This window comes from Rhea americana, unplaced genomic scaffold (genome assembly GCF_003343005.1).
Source record: "Rhea americana isolate MKP2758 unplaced genomic scaffold, rheAme1 scaffold_31, whole genome shotgun sequence".
NCBI lineage: Eukaryota > Metazoa > Chordata > Aves > Rheiformes > Rheidae > Rhea > Rhea americana.
In genome coordinates this window covers 1,911,145-1,936,917 of record NW_028186435.1, presented here as the reverse complement: position 1 = coordinate 1,936,917, position 25,773 = coordinate 1,911,145, and the positions used below count along the sequence as shown (strand labels likewise).

General features: G+C 38.0%; 1 protein-coding gene across 6 annotated transcripts; it reads right to left on the bottom strand.

The window, feature by feature from the left end:
* Positions 1 to 7,594: 7,594 nt before the first annotated feature.
* ADNP2 (ADNP homeobox 2) lies at positions 7,595 to 25,200 on the bottom strand. 6 transcript variants are annotated; one of them, XM_085310009.1, is made up of 6 exons: positions 24,844 to 25,200; positions 22,454 to 22,532; positions 22,067 to 22,226; positions 20,558 to 20,677; positions 16,549 to 16,638; positions 7,595 to 12,362 (listed from the first exon to the last, which is right to left on the bottom strand). In XM_085310009.1, the coding sequence occupies exons 4-6, from the start codon at positions 20,663 to 20,665 to the stop codon at positions 9,381 to 9,383; spliced, it is 3,180 nt and encodes a 1,059-aa protein (XP_085166135.1). In that variant the 5' UTR covers positions 20,666 to 20,677; positions 22,067 to 22,226; positions 22,454 to 22,532; positions 24,844 to 25,200; the 3' UTR covers positions 7,595 to 9,380. The 6 variants fall into 6 exon arrangements, with proteins under 6 accessions (XP_085166135.1, XP_085166133.1, XP_085166134.1 ...); XM_085310007.1 differs by having other exon boundaries at positions 22,454 to 25,200; XM_085310008.1 differs by lacking the exon at positions 22,454 to 22,532.
* Between the last annotated feature and the right edge of the window lie 573 nt (positions 25,201 to 25,773).

Here is a 25,773-nt window from a genome sequence, read left to right as displayed (position 1 = left end):
TGTGGAGTGTTTCTAAATGTGATGATCACAGGAAAAGCTTTCTTCTATGTTTAAGCCATGTTATGAGCCAAACATATTCAGTAATTTGCATTGTATCTTAAAAGCTTAATAGGTGATGCCTGGTTACTACTGTTAAGAAATTCAGAGTAAATCAAATGCTATAGAAGTGATATTGGTAGTTTAGTAGATCAGCCCTCTTCTGTTTTAGTTCATGTGGTAAGAAATTGTCTGAAGTAAGTTATCTTCCTTTCTTAGGTTAGAGTTCTTAGCCAAGGCTCACTTTTCCAGTGCAAGATGATCTACAGTAATATCGGTGTCTGGAACATTTCTAATTTTGGCTCAAGTTTTCAAATGTTTTTTGATGTCTTCCTCTTAACCCCTTCTCCCTGCAGCAGTTATTCTGGAAACTTATCACACAACCAGCTAACTTCTTCCTTCGTGTGCTATCACCACACACAAAATATTTCAATATTCTCAGCAAGAAAAAAAAGAGAAAGGCTCTGTGGGCAGARGGAAAGTGGGAAGTGCTTTCCAGGCAGAGAAGCATAGCTATTCCTGCTCTCCTGAGGAAAGTAAGACTCACTGCTTGCTGTCAGAAGTTACTAGCCTCTTGTTTTAGTCTTTTTCAACACTGACTGCTTTGCAGTGTCTGCAACAGGTCCTGTACATAATGCTATATATGTTTTGATTTCAATAATTACAGCATTCAAGGACAAGCTATCTTCAAGAGACAGTGTAGTATTCTTTTGATCTGCCATGGTTCCATTTACATCTTTTGCTGAGAGGGGGAAGAGGGGAAAGGGGAAAAGAAAAAAAAAAAAAAAAAAAGTTGGGTACCCTAGAATTTTTACCTGTCTGTCATTTCTGTGGCACTACTGCTCCCACCCTCAGCAGTCTCATTGTCATACTTCAAAAATGCTAACTAACTCCAGTGTGTGTTCCAGATTTAGGTATTTTTACCTGCTGCATGAGTCACATCCTTAGATGCAGTGAGCAATCCACAGAACCTCTGCCTGTCAGGTTGTCTGTCAGGTGGTTGTAATGTTTCTTTGCTCATCAAGCCTGCATTTTCCAAGTCCAGCTACTACCTCTGTCAGTAGCTCAGACATTCATGAAAATACATGTTAGCAAGTAGTCTCACATTCTACAGCAGAAACAATCCATGCTATGCTGTTTCTACCTCTCCAGCTGATTTCAAAGTCAGCTACTTCTCAAATGCTGACCCACAGGTTAAGGGTGAATTTCTTCAATTGGCTGTTTTACTTCTGAGATTGTTCCCATTCTCTGTCCATTCAAATTTTGGCAACTAAATTGCTCTCTCTTTTTCTTCACGTATTTCTTAAAATACTGTTCTGCATGCCTCTCTCTCTAATTGCAGTCTCCACAATTGCTCAAGCCAAGTATGACATCTCCCCTCCTCTTCTCCCCCCTCAAAAAAAAAAAAAAAAAAAAAAAAAAGTGGATATTCTGGATATTTTGGATAAAAGTCACTTGAGACCTATTAATTGTTATGTTTCCTACTACTTACAGCTTAACAGCCAGAGTTTTTACATATGTACCAAATCCTAATGCTGCTCCTCCTTGCAGCCATTAGACTATGTTTGGAAATACAGATTGTTGTGATGGCCACGTGCACCTTAGGTCTCAGATTAGAACAGCCAGCATTGCCCTAACCTGTTTCTCAAGCACGTTCTCTGGAGCATCTTTCATGACTCCAGGAGCCCCAAATTCTTGAGGCCTCAGACTCTGCACCCCTCTCCTTCATGCATGAGTCACTTGGCCAGTAGTTCAGATTCTTCAAGGTGCATGAGCAGAACGCACAAACCATGCATTTTTATTTAGTAATACGGAAAAAAAAAAAATCTTTGGAGGCTTTATCTTCCTGCTAGGACTTTTCATCATAATGAAGTATTCCCAGCACAGCTTACCTTTCCTGCCCTTGGCTGATTCTGCTTACAGCTTGTAAATTCCTCTAGCTGAAACTTCTTGTGTAACTCTTCAAGGTTTCCCGCTATGACTCCTTTGGAAAAAAGAAAAATCCATCTCTCATTCCACTTGCAGGCAGGGAGCAGACTTGGCCCCCACCAGCTAGCTGTCTTGACAATAACTTCACAGTAATCAAATGTTACTAGAGCTATAGATTTCCCCAAAATTTTCCAAAAATTTCCCCTCCAAAATCCGTGTTTCTCAATATGATGCAACTGTCCCATGCATAGCGTGAAAATTCAGCCAGGGAAGACACAGGGAGGTCTATCACCACCCAGTGAAACAAGCAGAACAGTTACGAAAGCTAACACAGATCTTGTTCTCAGTTACCACTTCTCTTCCAGCTACTCTAAAGACAGTGGATAAATGAATCTCACACCCACATTTTTAAGGTATTTCTATGAGCAATTAACCTCTTGTCCTCCCCCACCACCTGTAGGTACAGCTTATGTTGACATAAAAAGTAGAAAGCCCACAGAAGTACCCATTTTGAAAAAAACTGTCTTTCTGCTGTACATTCCAACTCCACTAGAAGCATTGAAGGTTTGAGGTTACTGGGGAAGGCAGTTGTTCTTTTGAATCTTGCCCTCCCATAACTAATGTATCCTTCAAAATTAAAAGTGTAATTTTTAGAATAACTTTTTATTAGAATTCTTAATGATAATGTTATATATTTTACATAAATTATATATTTATGTAAATTAAATCTTTTTATACATATTTATATATATATTTATATATATATATAAATCAAATCTGGCAGCAGAAGCCTAGCATACAAAAAAGAACTTGCCAGCTCCCCTAGTTCATCTGATGTGCAAAGAACTGGCATATTTGCCACTGTCATAAGATCGATCATCTCCTGCTGTTCTCCAGGACACTTGACTATCACAAGACACCCAGAAAGCAGTGAAGACTTTATTTCCCCCTTAGTTTTCTCCTGATTAAACTTTCCAGTAACTTTCACTACTCTCCCTGAAGCAATAGGAGCTCTCACCACTGTGGACTAATTCTGCAAAACTGTTACCAGCACCTACCACCACACAGACCRACTTCACAGGGTGACCAGTTACACAGTGAGGCATTTCTCAGTCGCCTCAATCAAAGACCATGTTCAGCAAAAATCTAGGCTCTTCCAAATAATACACCCCAGAAAGGGAAAGCCAGCAATATCTGTTACCTCACACCCTCACTTAGACAGATTTGAAAATTAACCTAAAAGCAACCATCTGCCCTGGAGATTTTCTTACAGGGAGCTCCCACTCCAACTCAGGTATAAAATGAGGCTTTTCATTTCAGCGAGCTTTCTATCCTCTTGACTGGAGATTCAGCTCAGCATCCAGGCTGCATCTTTTTTGCAGGAGTTAGAAAGGCAATCACTTCCACTAGGTATCACATGGCGCTATGTATGTTTGCTGTCAGCTCATTTTTTCTGTCACTTTCTGACCTGTCGCACTACATCTTAGCCATCCTCTGCAGATTTCCTGACTTGCATATCAATATATTAAATGTATAAAACTAGACCTGAATGTATGCTCCTAAGTTGTACTGATCTTTGGTTCAAATGGTATCACTAGAAAGACTGTCAAGCAGCTCTGCCTTCGGGGGAGATCTTATGTTCAGGTTTGAGCTGCTGCTTTGCCTGCAGATACCATTGTTGGAAATAACTCGTGCACTAGAAACACAGGAACCGAGGGCCTGAAGCAGAAGGCCAGCAGTCCCTTTCTATTGCATGCAGCCATCTCACTTACCTCCTTTCAAAAACTAAAACAAGTCATGTCCTTCTCAATTTTTTTTTTTTTTTTTTTTTTTTTTTTTTTGCCAGACCTGTACTCACTGGTTCAGAATCTCACTGCCCTGCTGGAAGTGAAGTTTGTTTTTCTTTGTACTCTTGCTCTGAATGCACTTAYGGTCAGTGTGTACCTATGTTTGTGCTAACATTACCACTTATCATCTTAACTAGCAATGGTAAAGTAGGCCAATCTACGCTGCCTCTCCCCCTTAGGTAATTTTCCTAATAAATCATCTGTCGGCTTTTGTTTCATTTGGTTAAAACATGGGAAATAAATTTTAAGTCTTCAGCTTGGTCACAAGCTGAGTAATGTCACAATCCTTCTCTACATTACCAAGTTGAGTTAATCTTTCTTAGCAAGGATGACTACATAGTAGACATCAGTCTACTGATGAGAAGTGATAGTCAGACTGCAGTATTTCAGGTGAGGTCTCAAAGCATCACTCAGCTCCAGCAGCCACCTCCTCCTGTCCCCCTGGAAGCATCCAGCCTGTGTCACCTTCACAGCCGTGTGACACTGATGGCAGGGTGACTGTGCCACCAGCTAATACACTTGCTTTTCCTCTCATATTGCTGATAAAAATAATAGCTGACATCAAAAACACAAGTCTGTAACCACGATGCTGTTGTGTTAAAATCCTAGCATGCAAGTTCTTCAAATATAATACATATTCTTCTCTAAACTCATGTTGTCTGACAGCTGATTCTCATTAGCAAGTTTAGTTAATGCACTCATGTTTTTCATATCAATTCATCTAATGTGCAAGGAATCTGCACATTTACCACTGTCACGGTATCACCTCCTGTTCTTCTCCAGGAGACCAGACTATCACAAGACACCCAAGAAGGAGTGTCAATAAAATTGATAAATTAGATCAGTCCCAAGAACTATCTTAAGGAAACTCTACTCCAGAAACAGCAAGCCAAGCAACAGTAGATGCAGCTGTTCCACCTATGGGATCCATGCTTTGCCTTCGATCATTGTTAATACAGAGCGCTACAGGCAGGATCATTATTGACCAGCCCATCTTACGCTTTTAGCTCTGTTGATCACTAGAGGATCAAATGGAGCCACTGCACTTACCAGAAAGAATCTGATCTCATAAATGCTCAAGCATACAGCAGACTGGCAATACTGTCTTTAAAATACTCATCTATTTCGCATGCTATGATAGTGAGAACTGTTACTCTCATTTAACAGACAAGTAGCCAAAATAAAAGCAATGCATATATTTTGAGAGAGCTGAGGCCTCTACCTTCCCTTGATTCCAGTATGAATTAAATACCTGGGTGCTCTTCAAGATGCCTCTAGGGAAAATACCATGCTAACACATACAGCTATATACAAGTTATATGGTTTATATGAAATTAGAAGATGGGCATCCAGTGTATGTTCCTGGTATTTACAGAATCATGTTCTCACACATGTAGGACAATACAGTAAGCACAAGCCTCATCTGGCCCTTCTAACTTTGAACGTTAAATTCAGACAAGTTCAAAGCAAAGAACTACATTGTACATCTTTTGGCCTCTGATACCTAAACAGAAAAGGGAAACACAGAGTCACAGCTGCAACTTGCCTGTCAGAGCTCAGAGCAGCAGAAACTGGAAGTTAGATACACAGGAACTAGAGCAAAACTTTAGGTCAAAGTGTAAGCGCAGCACCACTGAGTTCCACTTCATTCATTAATACCTTCACTTTGTCCTTTCTACATACGTTTTGCAGGGGAAGGAGTGAAAGTTCTTCTGACCTTTAAAACAAATTATGCACATTTTTGGAGGGGTTTTTGCCTTTTTTTCTTGATATCAAATTGCAATTTTTGTCTCCAGTGTGTATCTGTACTTTGCTATTTCCAGTATTTTTCCCAGGAGAATGTGCCCATAGTTAAGTTTTGACAAATGTATGTTTGTAAATGGCACAGTTGCACACAGCAGAATAATAATTTTACAGAGATATCTGTTAAGAGTTCCACATCAAAAATTATGTTTAACAAGTGCTTAAAAAAGCCCCTAAAATTTGCTGAGCAATTTAAAACAGTGAAGGAAAGAAGTTTGATCCTATGAACTGTTCAGAATTTGATACAAAAGCTAAATACTGAAAATCAAGCACAAGAGCATTGTTTTTTTTATCCACCTCCAAAAATATAAAGTCAGTTTCCCAAAGCACTATTAACTTAAACTCCAACACATGAATGTACACAGAAGAGCCATGACCAAGTAACATTACTGTAATAATCCTTTCTATTACCCATTGAAATAATAAACTTCCACACTTATTTCACAAATGTAATTTTTCTGCTGTAAAACTCAGACACCACAAAATATTTTCCAAACATTTCTCCAGACCAATAAATTACAGAAGCAGCAGACACAGAGGTATTCTTATCCCCATAAGGCAACAAATACTTGCTGCTGTCGCCCTGTGAACCAMCTCTTCCCAACCGGACTTCTCTAAAAGTGGAGCAGGGCTTCCTCCACATGCTCAAGGACTTGCGATCAGGAAGTCTGCCGCAGGCAGGGTATCTCCCCAACAGGACTCTTTCATCACCGAAGAGCCAGAGAGCCCAGAAGAATTCCTAGAGAGCAGCAGCAGCAGGTTTCCAGACTAACCCTTTCTAATCAAATGACGTCACGCTTCAGACACCTACAGGAAAAGCCTAGTTTAGGTATGGCCACTAATTTACCTTGGCTTTTTCCAGTCGCTTTGGCTTTTCTGAAACCATAACCATACTGTTGCATAGGTGTTTTGATTCCTCAATCACTTTTTTTGTATTTCAAAATCCACCTGTTAATTTTTGTCTGTTTTGACAGTTCTCATTTAATGAATACTCGAGCATTTAGCAACAACAAATTAACACTGAGATTTAAGGATATCAATTATAAGAAAATATGCAGATATCAGTATTTGTGATAATACTAGAGATTACTGTAATGTACTACTTCATGCACTCATGTTTTAAGGTCTATCTAGAGCATCTGGATCTCGGTTTTAGGTCTTATTTTCCTTTTGAGTATTTTAATAGGATGTTTCTTTGGGTACAGAAAGTCTATCAAGTCCATTAAATATTTAGGAAAAAAAATAGTAAGGGTAGGGGGAGAGAATGTGTAATCATTTGCACACACACCTAAGTTAGAAACCTGGTTTATTTGAAACTGAAATCAAGAGTCCAATAGATAAAACGCTTAACATCACCACTGGACATTATATAGGAAAACTGGTTAAGACCAGACTGCTTCTCTGGTGCCCAAAACAAGGATCAACTCTGCTGACTTCCCAGCTCCCCACTCCAAGAAGTGCTCTGTTATCGTAAGACTGATCCTTCGCTGTTCATCGTAAGCTTTCCTGCTGATGCAGGCTGCCCCATTCCTTCCTGCTGGGACTTCCCTGATACCAGCAGACCTACTCCAGAGAAAATATGGCTCACAATATCTAGATTTTGAGAGTGAATATGAATTCTTCCTTACTGAAAGCTCTCTAAATTGGTTCACGAACCAAATCRCAAATTTGATTTTATATATAAATATATATACACACACATATATATACATATATATGTATGTGTGTATATATATACACATACATAGGTATCAGTGAGTGCATAATGAGCTACTATTAGGCTATAAGAATACACTGCTTCTTTCTCACTGTCACTTTTTCTTTGGGGGGGGGGGAATCCCATAAAGGTGATTATGTTTGTTATACACTGGTATAAAAATGACTAAGCTTTACCAAACAGCAGATCCTCTCAGTTTAGGTCACTGGATATTACATACACATCAAAATTCTTTGAAGTGATCAATATGAAAATACCAGGGTTGTATCCAAAATAAAATTTTAAATAGCTTATAGAACCTCAGGTGAACAGGCAGCAAACTGTTAAAAACATCATGTCCTTTCAGAAACAGCACATGGACACACACAAAATCTTTATCTGTTTTAGAAACCTCTATTGCATAGGACAAAATATGTTTACCACTTTAAAAAGAATTAAAAAAMCAGAAACTTGGGGGCGCATTACTCTTCCCTTATAATGCTGGCACAAGTTAACTGATAGAACAGCTTCCTCTTTCTTCTTCTAGGAGAGGTGGGGTTATGGGAAACAGGAAGAAAAAGTATCATGTATAATTTAGGTTGCTTATTACAAGTGTTAACCACCTGGTAATGAATTTTGAGGCAATATTTACAAACCAACTGAAACCGAGCATAACCAGGAAAAACAAATAGTACTAAACAAGGCCCGATTATGTCCGCCACTAATTTATACAGTTTGTTCACCAACTCAAATTAACTTTTTGATCAACTTAAAGTGGCAATTTTGGATATAATCCCTAATATGAATGCTAGCTTGCATTGCACAATATAATCTACTCTGTTTTTACACAATTCTTATACTTTCTACAATGGCAGTAAAAACTTGTCATCTGTATATGAGTATCATTGGTTCGGGTAACCGCCAGTTGAAAGTGTTGACATTAACAACTCATCCAGTTTTAGCTTGCATAGTGTCTGACCGTGACGGGAGTTCAAGCCACGTAACTAATTTGTTACGGAGGATGGGCTGCTCAGTTAGTACCTTATGCAATATCAACTGAAATTATATAAATATTTCCCCCAAGCTTCAGTGACTATTGGATAGGGCTTCTACAGAGAAGGTATGTGCATGAAAGTCATGTATTCCACGTATCAAAGCAATGCGACGCCCTCCAGAGCRTTTTTGCTTTTTGAAATAAGAACCAATGCTACTGCTTTGAACAACAGATATTTAAACAACCAGGTTTCAACACCAACAAAAGGAGTTAATACTTCTGTTTAGCAAACCTATTTAACAAATAATAAACACATCCATTTCAAGTCAGTTAACTATAGCAGTTTAAAAGGCCTTCTCCTGCCCCCAGCAGAATGCCCACCATATTAGTGCTAGTTAGATATTACAAGTCATCAGATTTAACTGGCAAAGGTATTACGATTGGAGGGAAAAAAAAAAAAAAAAAGACTGGCAAGTATTTTATTGCTACCAGCACATCCAAAATGTTGAGGCGGGGGCAAGGGAAGGAGGAATGGATGTAAAGGCTACAACCGCTTTCTCCAGCAGATGAAAAGAAAATAAGAAAAAAAAAMCCAAAAAATAGAAGAGTTAAAAAACACAAATAAATCAAATAGATGTTTTTCCATCTAGTTTACCTCAGTGTTTTAACCAACATTATACATTTTATTGTTTAAAAAAAGATGTTGACATTGCAGAAAAAAATAAAATTTGTTTTAAACAGGACAAATGTTTTACATGGTGGTATAAAAAGTCTAATGGGAGGCTGAAGGGAAAGAAGGAAAAAAAAAAAAACACAAAACAAAACAAGAAATCTACTCCAGGAAATGTGAAAAGCTAAAACAAATTCCAGAAGTGTAAATCTGAAGGTTTTAGCTTTTTCAAATACACAACTGTGTGTGCCTTTCACAATAACAGCACAACTGAACGAGACCTTTATACTACTGTAACCCTTCAACAGGCCAGTCTGCAAGTTAAAACAAATAACTCAAGTACAATAAATTGCTAAACTGATAAGTATGCAATTACAGATTGCTTTTAGTTGTTTTAAAAACCTCTTACATATTTAATGGTTCATCTTTTAAATTCAAACTGTGCTTAATATTTTTTAGTTCAGACACACTGAAACCCAGCAGCACAGATGGTTTGTGGTTTTGTATCGCCTTTAAGCATATATTCCTCCTTTTTCCAAAGAAGGATGCAACATCAATTTTTGATGCATACAGCAGTGAGGATAGCAACTCCATCTCTTTTTTAGTAGGATATGGCCTCTTGTGAAAGTAATCCGTCAAAAACTGTTTTTGAGCCTCATATGAATTGTATTCATACTGTTTAGGATCTACTGCTAGAATGCGAAGATCCTCACTAGAATAAAGTTTCTTCATCTCTGTCCTAGTATTAGACTTTTGTCGCTTGAAAGGCACTACCCCTGAATTCACTTCTTTTTCTGAAGATAGAGCTATGCCAGTACTTAAGGTTTGAGGCTGCTGTTCTTTATTCCTTTGGTCTTCTGCAACAAAGCAGGTATCAGCTTGTTTTCTTTTAAGCATCACAGACTCATGCTTTTCACCATTCACAAACAGTAGCTCTTTCTTCTCAGTGCGCTCAAGCTGCATCTTCACACTTGAGTTGCTGTCTTTGGGAGCACTTCTACAACGGAGCAGGTGTACAGCAATAGCTGTTAGAGTCATGTTTCCAGTGTACACTCCACAGCAGTGGATGCACTTGAAAGCAGGAGACTTTAAAATTGTATGTACAGTTGGCATTATATGATGCCTCTCTTTCAAATGCATTTCATAGGCTTCTTTACTAACAAAGGTACCAAAACAAAAGGGACATGTTAACACTTTTTTCTTGCATCTATTGTTCACTTCCACTGTCTGAGGTTTCACTTTGATGTAAACAGGGACAAGGGTCCTTGAATTTACTCCAGCAAGCACTGCCAGATGTACTTCTTTTTCACCAATGTCTTCATCTGGTAACACCGTACTGAAATCAAAGTGTGGAAATACAAGGTCACCCTGAGCATCATTATCTAGTTGAAATCCTCTGTTGCTGTAATCTGCATGTAACTTCTTTTTCCCATTATGTGTAGTTTTATTGTGCTCCACAAGGCTTTTTAAGTCATGGAAAGTGAGTGTGCAAAACAAGCAAGCTAAACCATGCATCAGGAGATGTTTCATAAGCTCTTCCTCACACAGAAAACATTTACAAGAGAAACACCGGACAGTCTTTTCTGTCATCCACCTTAAAAAGGGTGCGCAAGCTGCAAGTTTGTCAGGCTCCAGGTTTTCCTCGGTTTTTATTTTACCATGTTTGTGAGCCACCTCCATGTGCACCTGGTAGACATTTGATGGGAAAAGCTCATTGCAAACAGGGCAAGTCTTCCACTGCTTAGCCTGTTTGATAGCTTGATTTGTTGCAGGATCAGGTGGAGAAGTCTGTAAAGATATATTCTGAGAAGCTAAAACCACTGGAGGAGAGGGTGCACTAGCTGGTGACTGAGATAGTTGAGTTACTGTCCCAGACTGCATTAGCTGGATGGGCATTTGTGGTGGTGTAACAGTTGCTACACCACCACCAGGAGGCACAGGCAAAGTAACTGAAACTGGGGCAAGCGTGTATGTAGGTATCCCATTAACCTGCTTACCAGTTGGAATCAACTGTCTAAGTATAGGACCTGCAGTTAGAAAAGCTGTGTTTTGAGAAATGGCAGGTCTAACTGGCTGATTTACAGGGATAACTCCTGGAGCAACAGGTTGATTAAGCTGAAGAAATCCAGGCCTGACAGGCTGTCTAACAGGAACAACTCCAGGTGCAACAGGCTGATTAAGCTGGAGAACCCCAGAGGTAACTGTCTGGGTCACAGGAAGGACTGCGGGACCAAGGGGTCTATTCACATTCCCAAGCGACTGGTTCACAGAGAGAACTCCTGGTGCAACGGGCTGATTTACAGGGCTAACAGGTTGAGCAACAGGTAGAGGTCCAGCTGCAACTGGACTATTTATAGTACCAATAGGCTGATTAATAGGAAAGAGACCAGGCCTGACAGGTTGATTAAGTGGAAGAACTGCAGGGGCCACAGTTCTATTTAGGGTCCCAACAGAATGATTAAGAGGAATAGCTCCAGCCCCAACAGGCTGATTAAGAGGAAGTCTATGGGAAACAATGATAGGCTGTGAGGGTGACGGCTGAATATTAACAGTATTCTGACCTACAGGAATATTACTAGATACCAGAGTAACATGTGACGCAGTAACAACTGGAGCGGAAGTTGTTTGTGGAAGGCTACCAGAGGCACTTGGAACAGTCAGTGATCTGACTGTGTTCTGAACTGCTTTGGCCTGCACCACGGTCTGGTTTTGATTATTCTGTGGAAATGCAAGCTGGATGCAAGCCGGCGCTGTAATGGAACCTGCTGGGGCAGTGGCTGGCCCTAAAGGTGGAGCAGCCACAGCCATAGGTGGGGGAGGCTTCGGAGCAATATGCATTTGTTTCACAAGTCCTGGTTTCTTAATATGTTCTGAAATCACAGAACGAAGTTTGTTCTCCAGGTCTCTGTGGGTTTCAGCTGTCAAGACATGATACATTAAAGAATCTTGGCTGTTTGCTGAAGCATTGCACTTCTTACAGTAGTGCTCAACAGAATTCTCTTCACTTTCATCAGGTCTCTGGCCAAAATAGGTACTTATTAGATTTTGAAAATGGTTCATCAGCACATGTTTCTTCATATTGTAATATAGGGTGTCCGTAAAGTGACATTTTAGACATGTAAAGTTTATGATGTCACTCCTAAATTGTTTCATGCCATCCAAAATGCTGACTGTATAGTTCTGTATTCTCTTATTAGATGAATGAAACATCCGGATGTGTTTTCCCACTATTTTGGGATCAGAAGCAAATGCACATTTTGGGCAAGGAACCACCAACTCCTGGTCCATTTCATCTTCATGGTAACGGTGCAAGTGATTCTTGAATGAAGTAAGCAATTTTGAAGAGAACTTGCATAAGCTACAGCAGTACGGCTTTGTTCTGTATCTCTGCAAACAAAACAAAAACATCCACTTAGAAACTGCCAGTTTCTAAACCCCTGTTATCCATTTGAAAATAAGTCTGCACTATCACCTGTCAAAAATGCCTTCACTGGATGTATAGCATATATCTTCTCAGTTTCATGGAGACCTGTTTTTGAAAAGCAGACTTAAAGATGACATACTTAAAAAGGGAGAAACATTCGTGTCCTTTTTGCTTCTGTAGAACTTATTAAGAAGCCTTAAATGGGTTCTGTTCTAACCCAGTTCAGGTAATTATGAAGCCAGTTTTAAGAGGAGGAAAATCAATCACAGAACAAACTAAGAAGAATTTGTATACCACAGTATATAGTAGTGAAACCTTGGCAATTAGGAGTAGCAGCCCTTTTAGTATGAAGCTTTTAAAATTTTAACTAACAGGTAACAGTGCCACCTCCTATTTACTGAGGGGAAAGGGAGAAAAGTGAAGTTTTTTTGAATATTTCAATATCCTATCCCTCACTGAAAACTTTTTAAAAGCACCTCTGCCAGCAAAGCCTTAAAAGACTCAAGTAAGAGCCAGAAAAAGCTAAAGCAGTAATGACCTCTGAGTATCTCAATATACCGGACACTCGCTATTGTAATTTCTTTAAGAAATTTACTTGCATACTTATTTCTGAATGTGTGGATTCTTCTCAGAATTTAAGAAAAAAATTTTACTGTGTAAAAAAAATAAGCCTAACCATCTTCCTTTAAACTACTAAAGAGTGGTAAAACCAGTAAACTGCCACCTGTTTTTCTTATCAACTTGCTAGGAAGTTAACATAGATTTCTGCCAGAAACTACAAAACCAGTGACAACATCCAAGTGACAAATCTGCACTCAAACATCTAGTGGAATGTGTCTATTCCTTTAGATGGGAATTACACCTTATTGACAGCTGCAAGTCTTCACTTACAAAATACTATCCAAAAAGAACAGCAAGTTGTTCCACCATATCTGGCCTAGCTACACCACCCACATACATGTCCAAAGGCACATTAGAAAACTGCAAAAATTTGTGTAGCTTTTTTTGTCATTTCGTATAGCCATGAAGATCACCTATTTAGCAGTACTAAAGCAGTGTCCAGATTATACCTTTTGGATTTAGAAGTTAGGTTTAGATCAGGCAACATCAGTATGGCTACTGCTAGTGAGGAGTACTACATTGGAAAAGGACCATTATGTTACCTCCTATTCTTAGGCAGGTTTTTCAGGTGTCTGGTCTTGACTACTAGCAAACAGCACCAGTGCAAACTAGAAGTTCCGTCTTACGTTGAGTATGGGGAGCAGAGAAAGGCCACTGCAACAACTAGTGAAGCAAATACAGTATTATTAAAAACTGCACCTTGCAAGCCTTACTTCTGAAGAACTCGGGTGACAATGTGACTGCTTTTTTTTTTTATTCGTTGCCCCAGGCTCAGATGATCTCACTTATTTTCCTGTACTAGGCCCATACCCTCTTCACGTTTTACTGTTTCTTACACAAAAGGGTCAAACTATAATAACTTTTTGCTGTTCATTTCTGGTTTCTGTCTTTCTGTCCCTGCAAAGCTGTATCAGTTTAATGTACTGTCAACACTTCCCTGCTACCAAATCCAGATAATATAAGAGTACATTAAGTATATAATCGTTAGATAGTGAAAACGCTTCACAAGTAAATGATCCAACTGCTGAATTAATCTATTATTCTGAAGTGAAAAAAAAGGTTCTAGTTTTTACAAACATTGCAATGTATCACCAAGAAACTGACTCTAATAAATGCATACCGGTAAGATCAGGGGAAGTATTTCTTCATGCCTTCTTAGACAATTTGTTTATTTTTTGATGGAGGTATGAGTGACATGAAACTTCAGGAAAAAAACATTTTAGATGACAGAAGCATGACAGAAGTTTACTACTTTGACCTTTTTGAAACAGTTCTTCCACATAGACACCTTAATCATTTGGTCAGCATGTTCTGCTTACACACAAGTCTAAACTGCTTTTCATGTTTGCAAATGATACTGCTCAGTATTCTATTATTGTGATCACAGCTACCCAAGTTTATCAAAGCAAGAATTCTAATCTGCTTCGGGAAACTAAACTGTCACAACATAGTTTGACCAGCACAACACTAACTGCACAAATGGTATCCAAACAGGCTCATTAGAGGTATTGGGGGGGTGAGGGAGACAGCTCTACTCCAACAGAACCCACACCCGGATACAGTAACACTTTCAATTCTGCACTGCCACATTCCCCATAACCTAGCGACAAGCAGAAAGAAACAACAGCCTCCAAAAGCCTTAGTTCTTCCAGAATTACTAAAGTCTCCATAAAAATAAAACTGATGGCAAAAAACAGTCTAATCTAAACAGAAATCCTCTCCAGCCTAGAATTTCTGATGCAACTCAAAACAGCTCTTTTCCCTTACTGTAACAACTTTGGTCTTTCAGAATATGCTGTTCTGACTTTTCTCTCAAATCTAGGTAGCACTAAGGCAAGTGAATGACATATTTCAATGAACAAAAGTTGTTTAAACAAATGGGCAGGAAGCAACTTAACACCGAAGAGATATCACTTGGCAAATCAATGCTACAGTAGCACATTATGGTCTTTGCAGTGAGATTCATCAGATCAGATTCCAGTGTTGGTTTTTGGACAGATAGAGCTACTATATTCATTCTGACTATTTGAGCCAGCATAAGATTTGTATTTCTCCCTCCTGGCAAGGGATCAGTTTTTTACTCGTGAATACAACTGCCTTGTTTGTCTGTTTCCAGGCAATAGGGATGGAAGAAGATTCTTTCCCTGGCAGTTATTTGTAATCCTTCTCCATTCTCACTAGGAGAGATAACCATTTATCTTAACGGATTGTGGAAAGGGGGGGGCAGGGAGGAGGGGAACCACGCATCTCAGGTTTCAGAAACTTGTTTCCTCCATCTTCATCCCCCTCTTCCCTGTTCCATGCCTTGAGGGTGCATCTCCCTTGTTCATCTAACATGGAAGATCTCCCAAAAGTAAATTTCTCAGTCTTTAGTAAGAGAAAGGAAACAAAAAGGAAAAAATCGCAAGGTCAGATCTCAGATAATATGTTGACTAGAGCCTGGAGACCTGTCATTACCATTAATAGTATTTAATCCATTCACCAAAACTAAAAGCAGTCTGACTGAAGGTAACTAAGACTTATCTGAGTGATAAGATGTTAAATACAAACTTCTACAGAAACAGAAAAACAAGTCACTTTTGACCCTTTCATCCACAAGCGCACCTGAACAATGAGCCTTCACTGCCTTCATCTCCTTACTGTCCTCTCCTGTCCTTGTTGACACAAGCCCAGGGTTAGGAAAGGAGAACCAGCAGACAACAGTTCTGTGGGGAGGGTAGGCACACTACTAAAAATCAGAGTTTGGCAAAAAAAAAAAAAATGACAAAACACCAGGCTATCTTAAAGAGTTATTTCCATACCACTACCAACCTCAACTGAAAAAATGGCCCGCTACTGTTCACAGGATGTTGACAGGCCTTCTCATGGAAGTAGTCAAGAGCCATATGGCTTTTCAGCAAGGTTCAGAAAAGACTACCCTTTCTTCTGGATATTCTCCTATTCTTTAGTTACAATATTTGTAATTTTGTATTCCAGAGTTTCCAATAGATACTTTGTTTTACTCATCTCAATCCTGGTTTTCTTGCAGATTCTAGCAGCAAACATTCCAGCTACACAAAAAGTAAAAGCTGTTCCACATCCACAGTGTTTTTCACCACAGCCTAGTTCCAAGTCCCTACAGTTATCTAGCTTAATCTACTCACATCTACCCAATTATTTTCACCCTTCCAAAGAAGGAAAACACATGTTGCATACAAGAGTGTGTTAAGACTACACATCAGAGATGCCAAAAAGGCAAAAGAATTAATGTGACACCTGGAATACTAATGTGCAAGGTTGTATTTTTAAAGACTCCCAACAGCAAAATACAGTCCTTATTATCAATACCATGAAAGTAAAGGAAACAGAAGCAATGAAATACTATTTCCTTGCATGTACTATTCAGAAGTCTTCAAGATACTTCATTATTTATTTTTTTTAAAACCACAAGAAGTGTTTTTCAGTCACCAGGACTTCTGAAAATGGCAAGTAGTAACAATTCCACATGCATGTCCACCTACATTTTCTGATACAGACAGACATACATACCTTTCTTTTGCCCACAGACTCCCAAGGGGAGACATCACTCCATGAAGTGTTGAAAAAGTATTTTTCACCTGGGTCAAAACTTTTAAGATTCTGAAAGAAAACCAGAAAACAAGACATACAGTCTGTTTTTGTAGGTCTTGACTACAAAGAACATAGTCTAAATACAGAGCAGAGTGAAGGGAGCCCACAAAACACATGAAGGGAAGGTCTACACAGTATTCACCAATGATCCACACAGTATTCATCAGTTCAGAGAAATTACTTCTGTCCCTTATTTATTTTATCTCAAATACTAGCTCATATTATTGCCTCATGTTGCATCACAGAAATTCTGAACACTTTTTACTCAAAGTAGTGTTAGTATTTTCCATCCTACATTATTTCAGTTGTTTCTAGCCAAGTTCAATGAATACTGGAAGATCCTTCCTCCCTCTTTCTTCCTCCTAAGTCTACAGCATTTCAGTATTTACTTCCATTTAACTGGCACTACAGATTATTTTACAACAGGTTTTAAGTTTTTACATGTCACTATGTTTTTACTTGCAAAGGAATTCCCAGAAGTTTATTTCAGGAAATAGAATTTCTTTCAACCTGTAAAAACAGTATTACAATTGTGTCTGCAGCAACTGTAAGAGGGCAAACAACTATAACATCCTTCTAATCAATTCCACTTAAAAACAGTTTAAAAGTTCTCCAACCCAGCCAGTTAGTACTCTATTTTCTGAGGCTCATACTTCTGAAGACYTTCGACGAGCTTCAGCAGCACATTAGACAAGTGTCTTACATGAAACAGGTTGTGAATCCAGGCTTAATCCACACTGGTAACTAGCACCAGTTCTCCTTTCCTGCTCCCTTCCTTTCCCCAAAGTCCTCTTATCTAAACAATCCTGCAAGACACTTTCAAAGAGCGAGATATTTTCAGCTCCATATCAGAATCCATTGGAACAGCGGGAACAGGTAATGAGAACTGTTAAAGATTACTTCTCTTGAAGACAATTTTTTTTTCCAATAAACGTAATAGCTTGTAGTCAAGAAATCCAATACAGTATTTATGAGAAATTTACAAGCAACCTAAGGCACAGAGTWGCAAATATATATATGGGGAAAGGAAACAGAACTTGGAGCAAACAAATACACAAGTCTGTGTACACAGGCTCTGTTTACACTCAGCTCTTGTCTATGTAGTGTGAATCTGAACGTTGCTGTTATCTGAGCAATAGATTACAATGGGCCAGAAAGTTACAGTNAAAAAAAAAAAAAAAAAAAAAAAAAAAAAAAAAAAAAAAAAAAACAATTTAGAAAAAATGTAGCCAAGTTTGTAATGGGCTTTCTAGCTTCTTCCACCTGGAAGTTTCTCCAAGGAGAACCCTGAAGAGCTCCAGGCAACAGCAAATAAACATTTTCCATTGTAACCAAGATCTAGGCAGGGAGAAGAGTTATTACCTCTCTGTCCTTRAACTAAATATTCCTAAAAATGTATGACCTCAGAAAGAATCATTGCACAAAGCAAGAGAAATCCCACAGCCTTGAAGAATACAGTGTTTTTCTCTATCAGGAGAGAAGACTACTCAAGACTTACTAACAGACTAATAGCCTTCAGCCAAACTTGCTGAAGGAAATTACACAGTTCATTAACAACAGGGAAAAAAAAACACCACAAGAAAAGAACAAAACTTTTCTTGGATCTCTCCAAGACTCAGAGGCCCTTAGGTCCTAGAGTAGATCTCCAGTTTCCTACACCCAAAAGGTAACAGATGCTCATGGTAGACCTAGATCTTTTTGCTGAAACACCAGGTTTTGCACAGAAAAATATTGACTGGTGAAGAAAAGCACTGACTACATCCCCATGATAAGAATGTTTAAGAGGCCCATTTCAAACTTCCTTTCAATAGAAATCAACATTGATAGCCCAGAAGAAAGCTTTGATTGGTTAAACTGGTTACGCTCTTCCCAGATTTCTCAATTAGGGGAGGGAAGGGAAAACAGGGTGAAGGAAAGGTGAAAAAGAATAAAACCCTCTGAGTAGCTTGATAAATCACAATGCACCAAAGGCATTTCTGAAGCATAAAAACATTTTAGAGCTGAGAACTGTTTTTGCTTCTGAATCAAAATCACTATTTTCTAGGACAAAACRATGAAAATGGCCACAGCCCAAATGAAAATTTACATTAAAGATTCCAGTATGCTTGACGACCTAAGTTTGCCAAAGGAATATCTCTAACACCACAGTTTAAGTGTACTTAATATCATTATTCTGAGAACCAAGCCAATCGTTTCATACAAAAAGCTTGTTTTCTTCCTGGCAGAGACCAATTAAGAACTTTTAGCTACAAACTAATCCTTTCGGTCTCCAAGCTACAAAGGACTCCCAGTGAAATTCCTTCACCTTCCTCATAAACGACTATAACCATGTCTTATTAGAAGAGTTTAAGACTGATCTTAAGCTCAGACAGCTGGCCAAATCTAAATCTTATAATTTCATATCATTACTTAGCTGTCCTGCCTCAAGAGCACCATGTCCAGAAATCCACCTTGATATTAGAGGAAAAAAAAAAATCAACTGAGCATGTTCTTGTCTAATAGACATCAGACACGCTATTCTACCAACAAGACAGACTCATAGGAGACAAACATAAATTAAGTTCTAAATACTGTTTTTGCGGTTAAATTTGCACTCAAATAGTCCCAGATTATCTAGAAAACCAATTTTAAGTAACAAATTTGTTTGAGGGAAGTTATTTTACAATAAACTAAAATATTGTCTTTTTGGCCCATACTTCCCATAGCTTATTTCAAAATGAACCTTTTTGCTAGGTTTTTTCTTTTGTTTCTGTCTTTGTTTTCTAAGGACTACCTTATTCACCATTAAGCCCCATAGTTCAATCAAGAAGCTGACTTACTGTTTCAGGCAATCTCATAGCAAGAAAACTAGTATAGAAGTATTTTTAATTTCAATGGTCAAGACAGAAAAACTTCCTGTTTAGAGTTCTAAATGCAACACAATATACAAAATAAGAGCAATGAAGATCTTGAAATTATTACACAAATACACCTTTTTGTGCTCTCATGATATTTATTTAAAAGTATTAAGTATAATTAAACACTGTTAATTACAATAACCAAGCGTGTTACCACAAGAGACACCACCAATCCTGGAGAATTAACTTTTTTCCTTCAGTACCATTACACAGAATCTGATCCAAGCTCTTGCATGAAGTAGGCAAAGCAGGCAAAAAAGCCTCTGCAAGGGCTGTCTTAAAGACTACTGTTTAGTCACTGAAAGCATGTTACTATGCTTGCACTTCTCTGGTATTACGTTGTCCAGTCTGCTGGTGTAAGTTCTTCTTGCTTGTTTCACATTGCTTTCTCCAGAAAGCAACCACAATAGTACCAGGTTCATCTTCATCACTTCAGTGCACCTGCATATACTTTTAAGACGTAGAACTGAACTACAACTCAGTGAGACAAATCTGGCATTCTTCCTGGAAGCAGTTTTAAAGGCTTGATATAGATTACTGGATCTCATTGCTTTTTGTTTTGTATAAATGTTGACAATTTGCACATCCTTCAGAGGGATGTATACATTCCCCTTGATAAGTGAAGGGAGCGTTTAATCTCTTTGGGTAGATTCAAATCTTCATTTCATCATAAATTTAAAAGGGAGGGGGGGGAAGTGTGGTGTTGACAGGTAACATTTTATTAATAGCATTTTACCTGAAGCTGTAGTGTTTTCTTCTGCTGAAATATTACTAGCAGAGTATGCAGCACCATCTACAACACATCTTGTTGAGAAATAGTGTTTTAGCACATAACGTTGCCGGAAACTTGAAGTTCCACCCCTAGTATATAAATATTGTCAGACTTGAGTAGATCTTCAAGTAAAGACAGTTCTCTTYCCTTTACCTCATCATAAATATCTATGGTAGAGGAATATCATATATAAATAGTGAAATTTTTTTCAAAGGTTTAAAATGCAAATTTCAGATTTTTTACATTACTTATGTTTTACCTTCAACAATTCCCTGCAGCTGTCAAGCCCAATATCCACAAGAATGCCCTTCACCTTTTTTCGAGCCTTCCTGATATTATCAAGATTTTGAACAGGAATTTGAAACATTTTGCACTTTTCCTGAAAAAAGGAAATATAAAAAATAATGTGATGGAATATTTGAGCAGAAGCACTCGCATTTAACAGTAAAATAAAAATARTTCATGAAAATACATTCTTCAATAAGAAAAAGCGAAAGCCTTAAAGTAAACAACTGGTGGGCTTAATATTTCTAATTAGATCGGTTCCTTACTTTTAAGGAAATACAAGCTGATTTGAGAGGCAAAAAGATCATTTAGATTTCTTTTCTCTCATCTAAACAAAAATTCCAAGTTTCTTCTTTCAAGTTTATTTCAGATCACTTCATGTCTATATGGTAGCTATACTGCTTTCTTAGTATACAGGTTTTCTTGCTAAAAGCAGAATATTATGAAGCTCTATCCAGAAAATAACTATCACTTCTCAACACTTTTCACTTTGAATGCTAGTGTCAGGACAAGAAGCCTCTCATAATTTGACTTCTTGTCATATACATACATATGCACACACTTAAAATGTGATTGCTAGCAAAATTTTTTGCAAAAACTTTATGCTGCTGTGAGCAGATTTTGACTGGCACAAAATAAGACTACAGGAAGATTAATGCCATTCAAACAAGCAAAAACCAATGTAATTAGAAAATACAACTGTATAGCAGTGATAGCTAAATACACTCAGGTAGAACAAATTTCTGAAAGACTCCTTTATCTGCAGGTCTCCTTGTCTGGAGAGTGTGTATCTCCATCATTTGAATTTACTTCCTACCTCCTCTAGCTGGGTGCCATAAAGAAAGTAAGGACAAAAGCTCAATTCCAAAAAGACGGAATATCCACTATGGGTCACCTATCTATTTTAGGGGTTGTTCTGCAGTGTCATGGCCCACCAGAACACACTCTCCTGAAGAGGCTAGATTACTGCAAAACGCAATTTAGACTGAAATGCAATTGCGTAAGACTTAAACTTAAATGGGCACAGAATGAGCGAGGAGTAGTTTTGTTGCAAAGAGGTCACTGGGAGCTTCTCAGCTATTTCTTTGTTTGTAAATAGTTCACTGAGGACCCAATACAGTCTGAAGACCTCAGTCCTTACTTCTAAAGAATTCATCCACCCAGGACAAGGCTTAACAAAAAACAGTACTTCAGCCCTGATGGTTCCGAATGTCTTGAAAAGCAGTACTTCTCCAAACAAGAGATACTCATTGTCAAAACAAAATCTCGCCCTTCAAAAGCAAGGCTTTTTTGTAAATAGCCCGGATTGTAAAATACTCTCCCACAGAGAAGTTAGAAAACACTACAAGCTAAGCCTTTAAAAAAGCAGAAAAATACTTTCTACTCTGTACGCCATAACCCAGCACAAAAAAGAAAGGGGAAAAAGTATGTTAATTTATACACAGAACATTGAGGGTTTTTTAATTAAAGTCAAAGAACTCACATGCTATTCTCCTCTTCTTCTCCCCCCAGAGGAAAGGTATGTAGATAGAAATGGAGAGGGAGCCCCATTTGACAGATGCTAGTCTTGTTTTCTACTCTTTTTCATTGGTAAAAATCTGGAAGACATTCTGATACCACTGGCATAGGTGTTGAAGAAGAACCTAAACAGAATGGAATAAATTACAGTAACTATTCTGGCATTATACTATCAAAATCCAAGCAGTAAAATAAAGAAGTCAAATCCTTTTTTTTTAATTGAAGTCAACCAGGAATTTGCATCATCTCTGATTATGTTTTTATGATCAGTCCTCTACGATAGCAGGTTATGTGCACCAATCCAGTGGTTCAATTCAGATAAAGAGAGTTGAGAGGATGCCACTACGCTCACGTCAGGAGAGGGAGATGTGGTTCAATGTTAGATTCCACTGAGAACAGTTCTTCCATCTCAATCCTTTGATACATTGATTCTATTGAAGATGAAGCAGTCATCTCTTGAGGTAAGTCTATCTCACAAAACAAAAAATTAGTCTACAAAAGCAGTACAGTATGTTATATCCATGTATTTCAGTGTTTTCTTAACCAGCAACCTTTCTGAAATAAAATTCATTAATCCAAGAGGAAGAAACACAAACATGGAACAAAACCCAAGAATCTTGATGAAAGATGACTTATTTTTCAGTTTTCAAGTAGTTTGTCTTCAGTCCAAAAAGATGCAAGTCTCTGTATCATCTATGATGTTATTCAACTTGTCTTTAAACAAACTGCCTGGGAGCAGGGTACAAAGTTATTCATCTGATACACTCTGTACCCATTAGATGAGCAAGGCCTTATTGAAGGAGTCAAGTAATTTCAGCCTTCTAAGCTCATTTCTTCAAGCCTTCAGTTTGATATTCTAGTAACAGTTTATTACCCATTTATTTTTTTAACTTCTAATTTATTTCTCTTGTATTTTGGATATTCTTCAAGCCTTAGCTTACACTTAATTTCCATGCATGGAACTGCAGTCAACCTTTTGTTGGTATACATCCCATTTTCAGTAAGCACATTCAACACAAGAGCACTGCAGCAAAATTAAGTCAGAGTTCCCCTAGCTCATGAGTCTCAGTCCTCTTATCACTTTTGCTACTAGAAGATAATCATCTACCTTTTAATCAAAACTTTTAATGTATCTTCAAAAAATTGATAAGCCACTGAGTTTCCAGAAGCAGTAGCTTTTACACAGAATCAGAAGCAGATCATTAGCAAAATGAGATATTATTGGAGCAGCTGATGCCCTAAGCCAAACTCAGTTTCAACCTAAACAGTTCATTCAACTATTTCTCAGTGGCATCTTCATCCATCAATCTATTCCTACATCTACTGTTGTTTTAAATAGTATCTCCATAACGATATATCCAATTGGAGCTTTATGTAACACTGAAGGTTCACTTCATTTCTGCAACATATGTAACATGGAACTATGTTCAGCATTTCAAACACCATCACAACCATAACTCTTTCCTATTCAATAATACAGTAGCATTTTAATACTAAATAGCAACATAGAAGTCTGGACAGTGCCTTATACAAGTCAAACACAAACACTTTTAGWTCCCCAAGTAACTGGGACCGTAATTTCTCTACCTGTGAACATATTAATAATGTCACTTCTTGGAAGTGGGGAAAAAAAGGAAAAAACATCAGAACAACAAAATCTCATGTCTGCCCTCCTTTCAGCCTTATTTCTTAACATTAAACTCCTATTGGAGGGGACCTCAGGAGGTCACCAAGCCCAATCTCCTATTCAAAGCAGGGTCAGCAATGTATTGCAATCAAGTTACTCAACATCTTGTCCAGTCACGTCTTGAAAACCTCCAAGGACAAAGAACTGACAACCTCTCTCAGCAACCTGTTACAGTGCTGGACAGTCTTCACATTAAGACTTTTCCCTTACATAAGTCAGAACCACCTTATTTACCTGAGAAAATTAGGCATATTCAATCAAATTAAACATGAAGCTGGTACGGAGAAAGGGCATGGAAGATGCACAAACTTGCCTTCTTTCTGCATGCTAATACATCCAACAAAATCTAACACACACCTAGARAGCTTTAAGAGTTCCTAGAAATTTCATGAAAACGGGCAGTTGGATAGAAATCCTGCTAAAAACCTCACAAAGATTGCACCATAACCCTTTTAGGCATCAGGTAATCTATACAGAAGCTAGATTTCAAGACATGTTCATTGAAAGTTGGCTTTCACTACTCTGCTGCTTACAGAACTACTTACAACAGGAAAAGTTATCAAAAGCTTAAAAAAATTGTCCACTCATTATCAGCTTTGGAAATTCTTTTTTTTTTTTTTTTCACTCTTTCATCTAGTACTTAACTCTGATTAGTGAGCAACTGTGGAAAGAATTTTTATAAAGACTGTTCCAGGTTCTGGAATACTTGGGTAGGAAGCATTTTCAAAAATTTCTTTGCCAACTTATATCTCAGTGATTAGAGCAGACAATGCTAATAAAGAAGTTGTTACTGTCGTTTCAGTATGGGTATTTAGGTTGGTATTGTCAACCGTATTTAACAAAACAAGAAAAAATGCTTCYTTCTTGAAAATGAAATAAGAACGTGTAACCTACCAACTCCAAAAAACCTGAAGAATGTAAACGTTTAGYGGCAAAGACAGCAGCTAGTAGGACAGGCATGCTGATGGCCTGGCTAAAAGAGTATGAACTCTAATCAGTTTTGTTTTGGCCAAGCACCATTCTGAAAAGCATACAAGCCCTCAAAAAAGTCATACCTGGATACGCATGGACTGTCCTGTTATCTGGACTTCTACCTGTGCCTTCTGAAAGGGACCTTATAGGGTTTAGGAGTATGTTACTACCTTCTACGCTTATCCAGCCTTTGGAGGGAGAAATGCATAACATCCTATCAACATCTCTAGATGCTCAAGGAGCTTGGAAAACTGTTATGCCTGGAAAGAAGAAATAGTCAATTGATTAGAATAGATACTACTCCTGCTTATTATTTTTCTTCTGTTTTAAGCTTACTTTTAAATTTACAACAAAAATTCAAAATACACTAACAGTAGTTCTGGTCAACAAAATAATGCTATTTTATCTTCTTAAATTCCAATTTCTATGCAAGTGGAACTGGACAGAAATCTTAAGTAAACAAAAGGTTTTTCTGAACATCTAAAAAAATCTAAGAAGAAATTTTTAGGTGTATGGAARTACAGATCTCTGTACTATAGTGACAGTAACTTTGCTCTTTTCTTGGCTATAAATCATATACCTGTTAAAACAGTCATATAATTCAGCACAAAGGGGACAATTCACTATCTGAATGTAAAAAACATTAAAGTATGCAATTAAGTAAATAAAAATACAGCATCTTATCTGTCCTATCTACAAAAATCATATCAAAATAAACTTAAAACCAAAGGATCACTACTTTGGGTTAACCACCTTTTTTAATGTTAGTGTACATTATAGTACAATATACAATCAAATCTGCATTATCCAAGATTGGTTAGAAGAGAAGACTACTTCCCATCAAGCTCAAGAAGCTCGAGGTTGACGCCCTTGTTTGCAATAGCCAAAAGTGACAGCCAGCAGATGATTAAGCTCCTGCGTGGAACCTACTCACATTCAGTAGGGCTCAGCCCCACGCATGGGGACAAGACCAGTCACATCAAAAGCCCAGCTAGTCTAGGAAGAAGTACAAC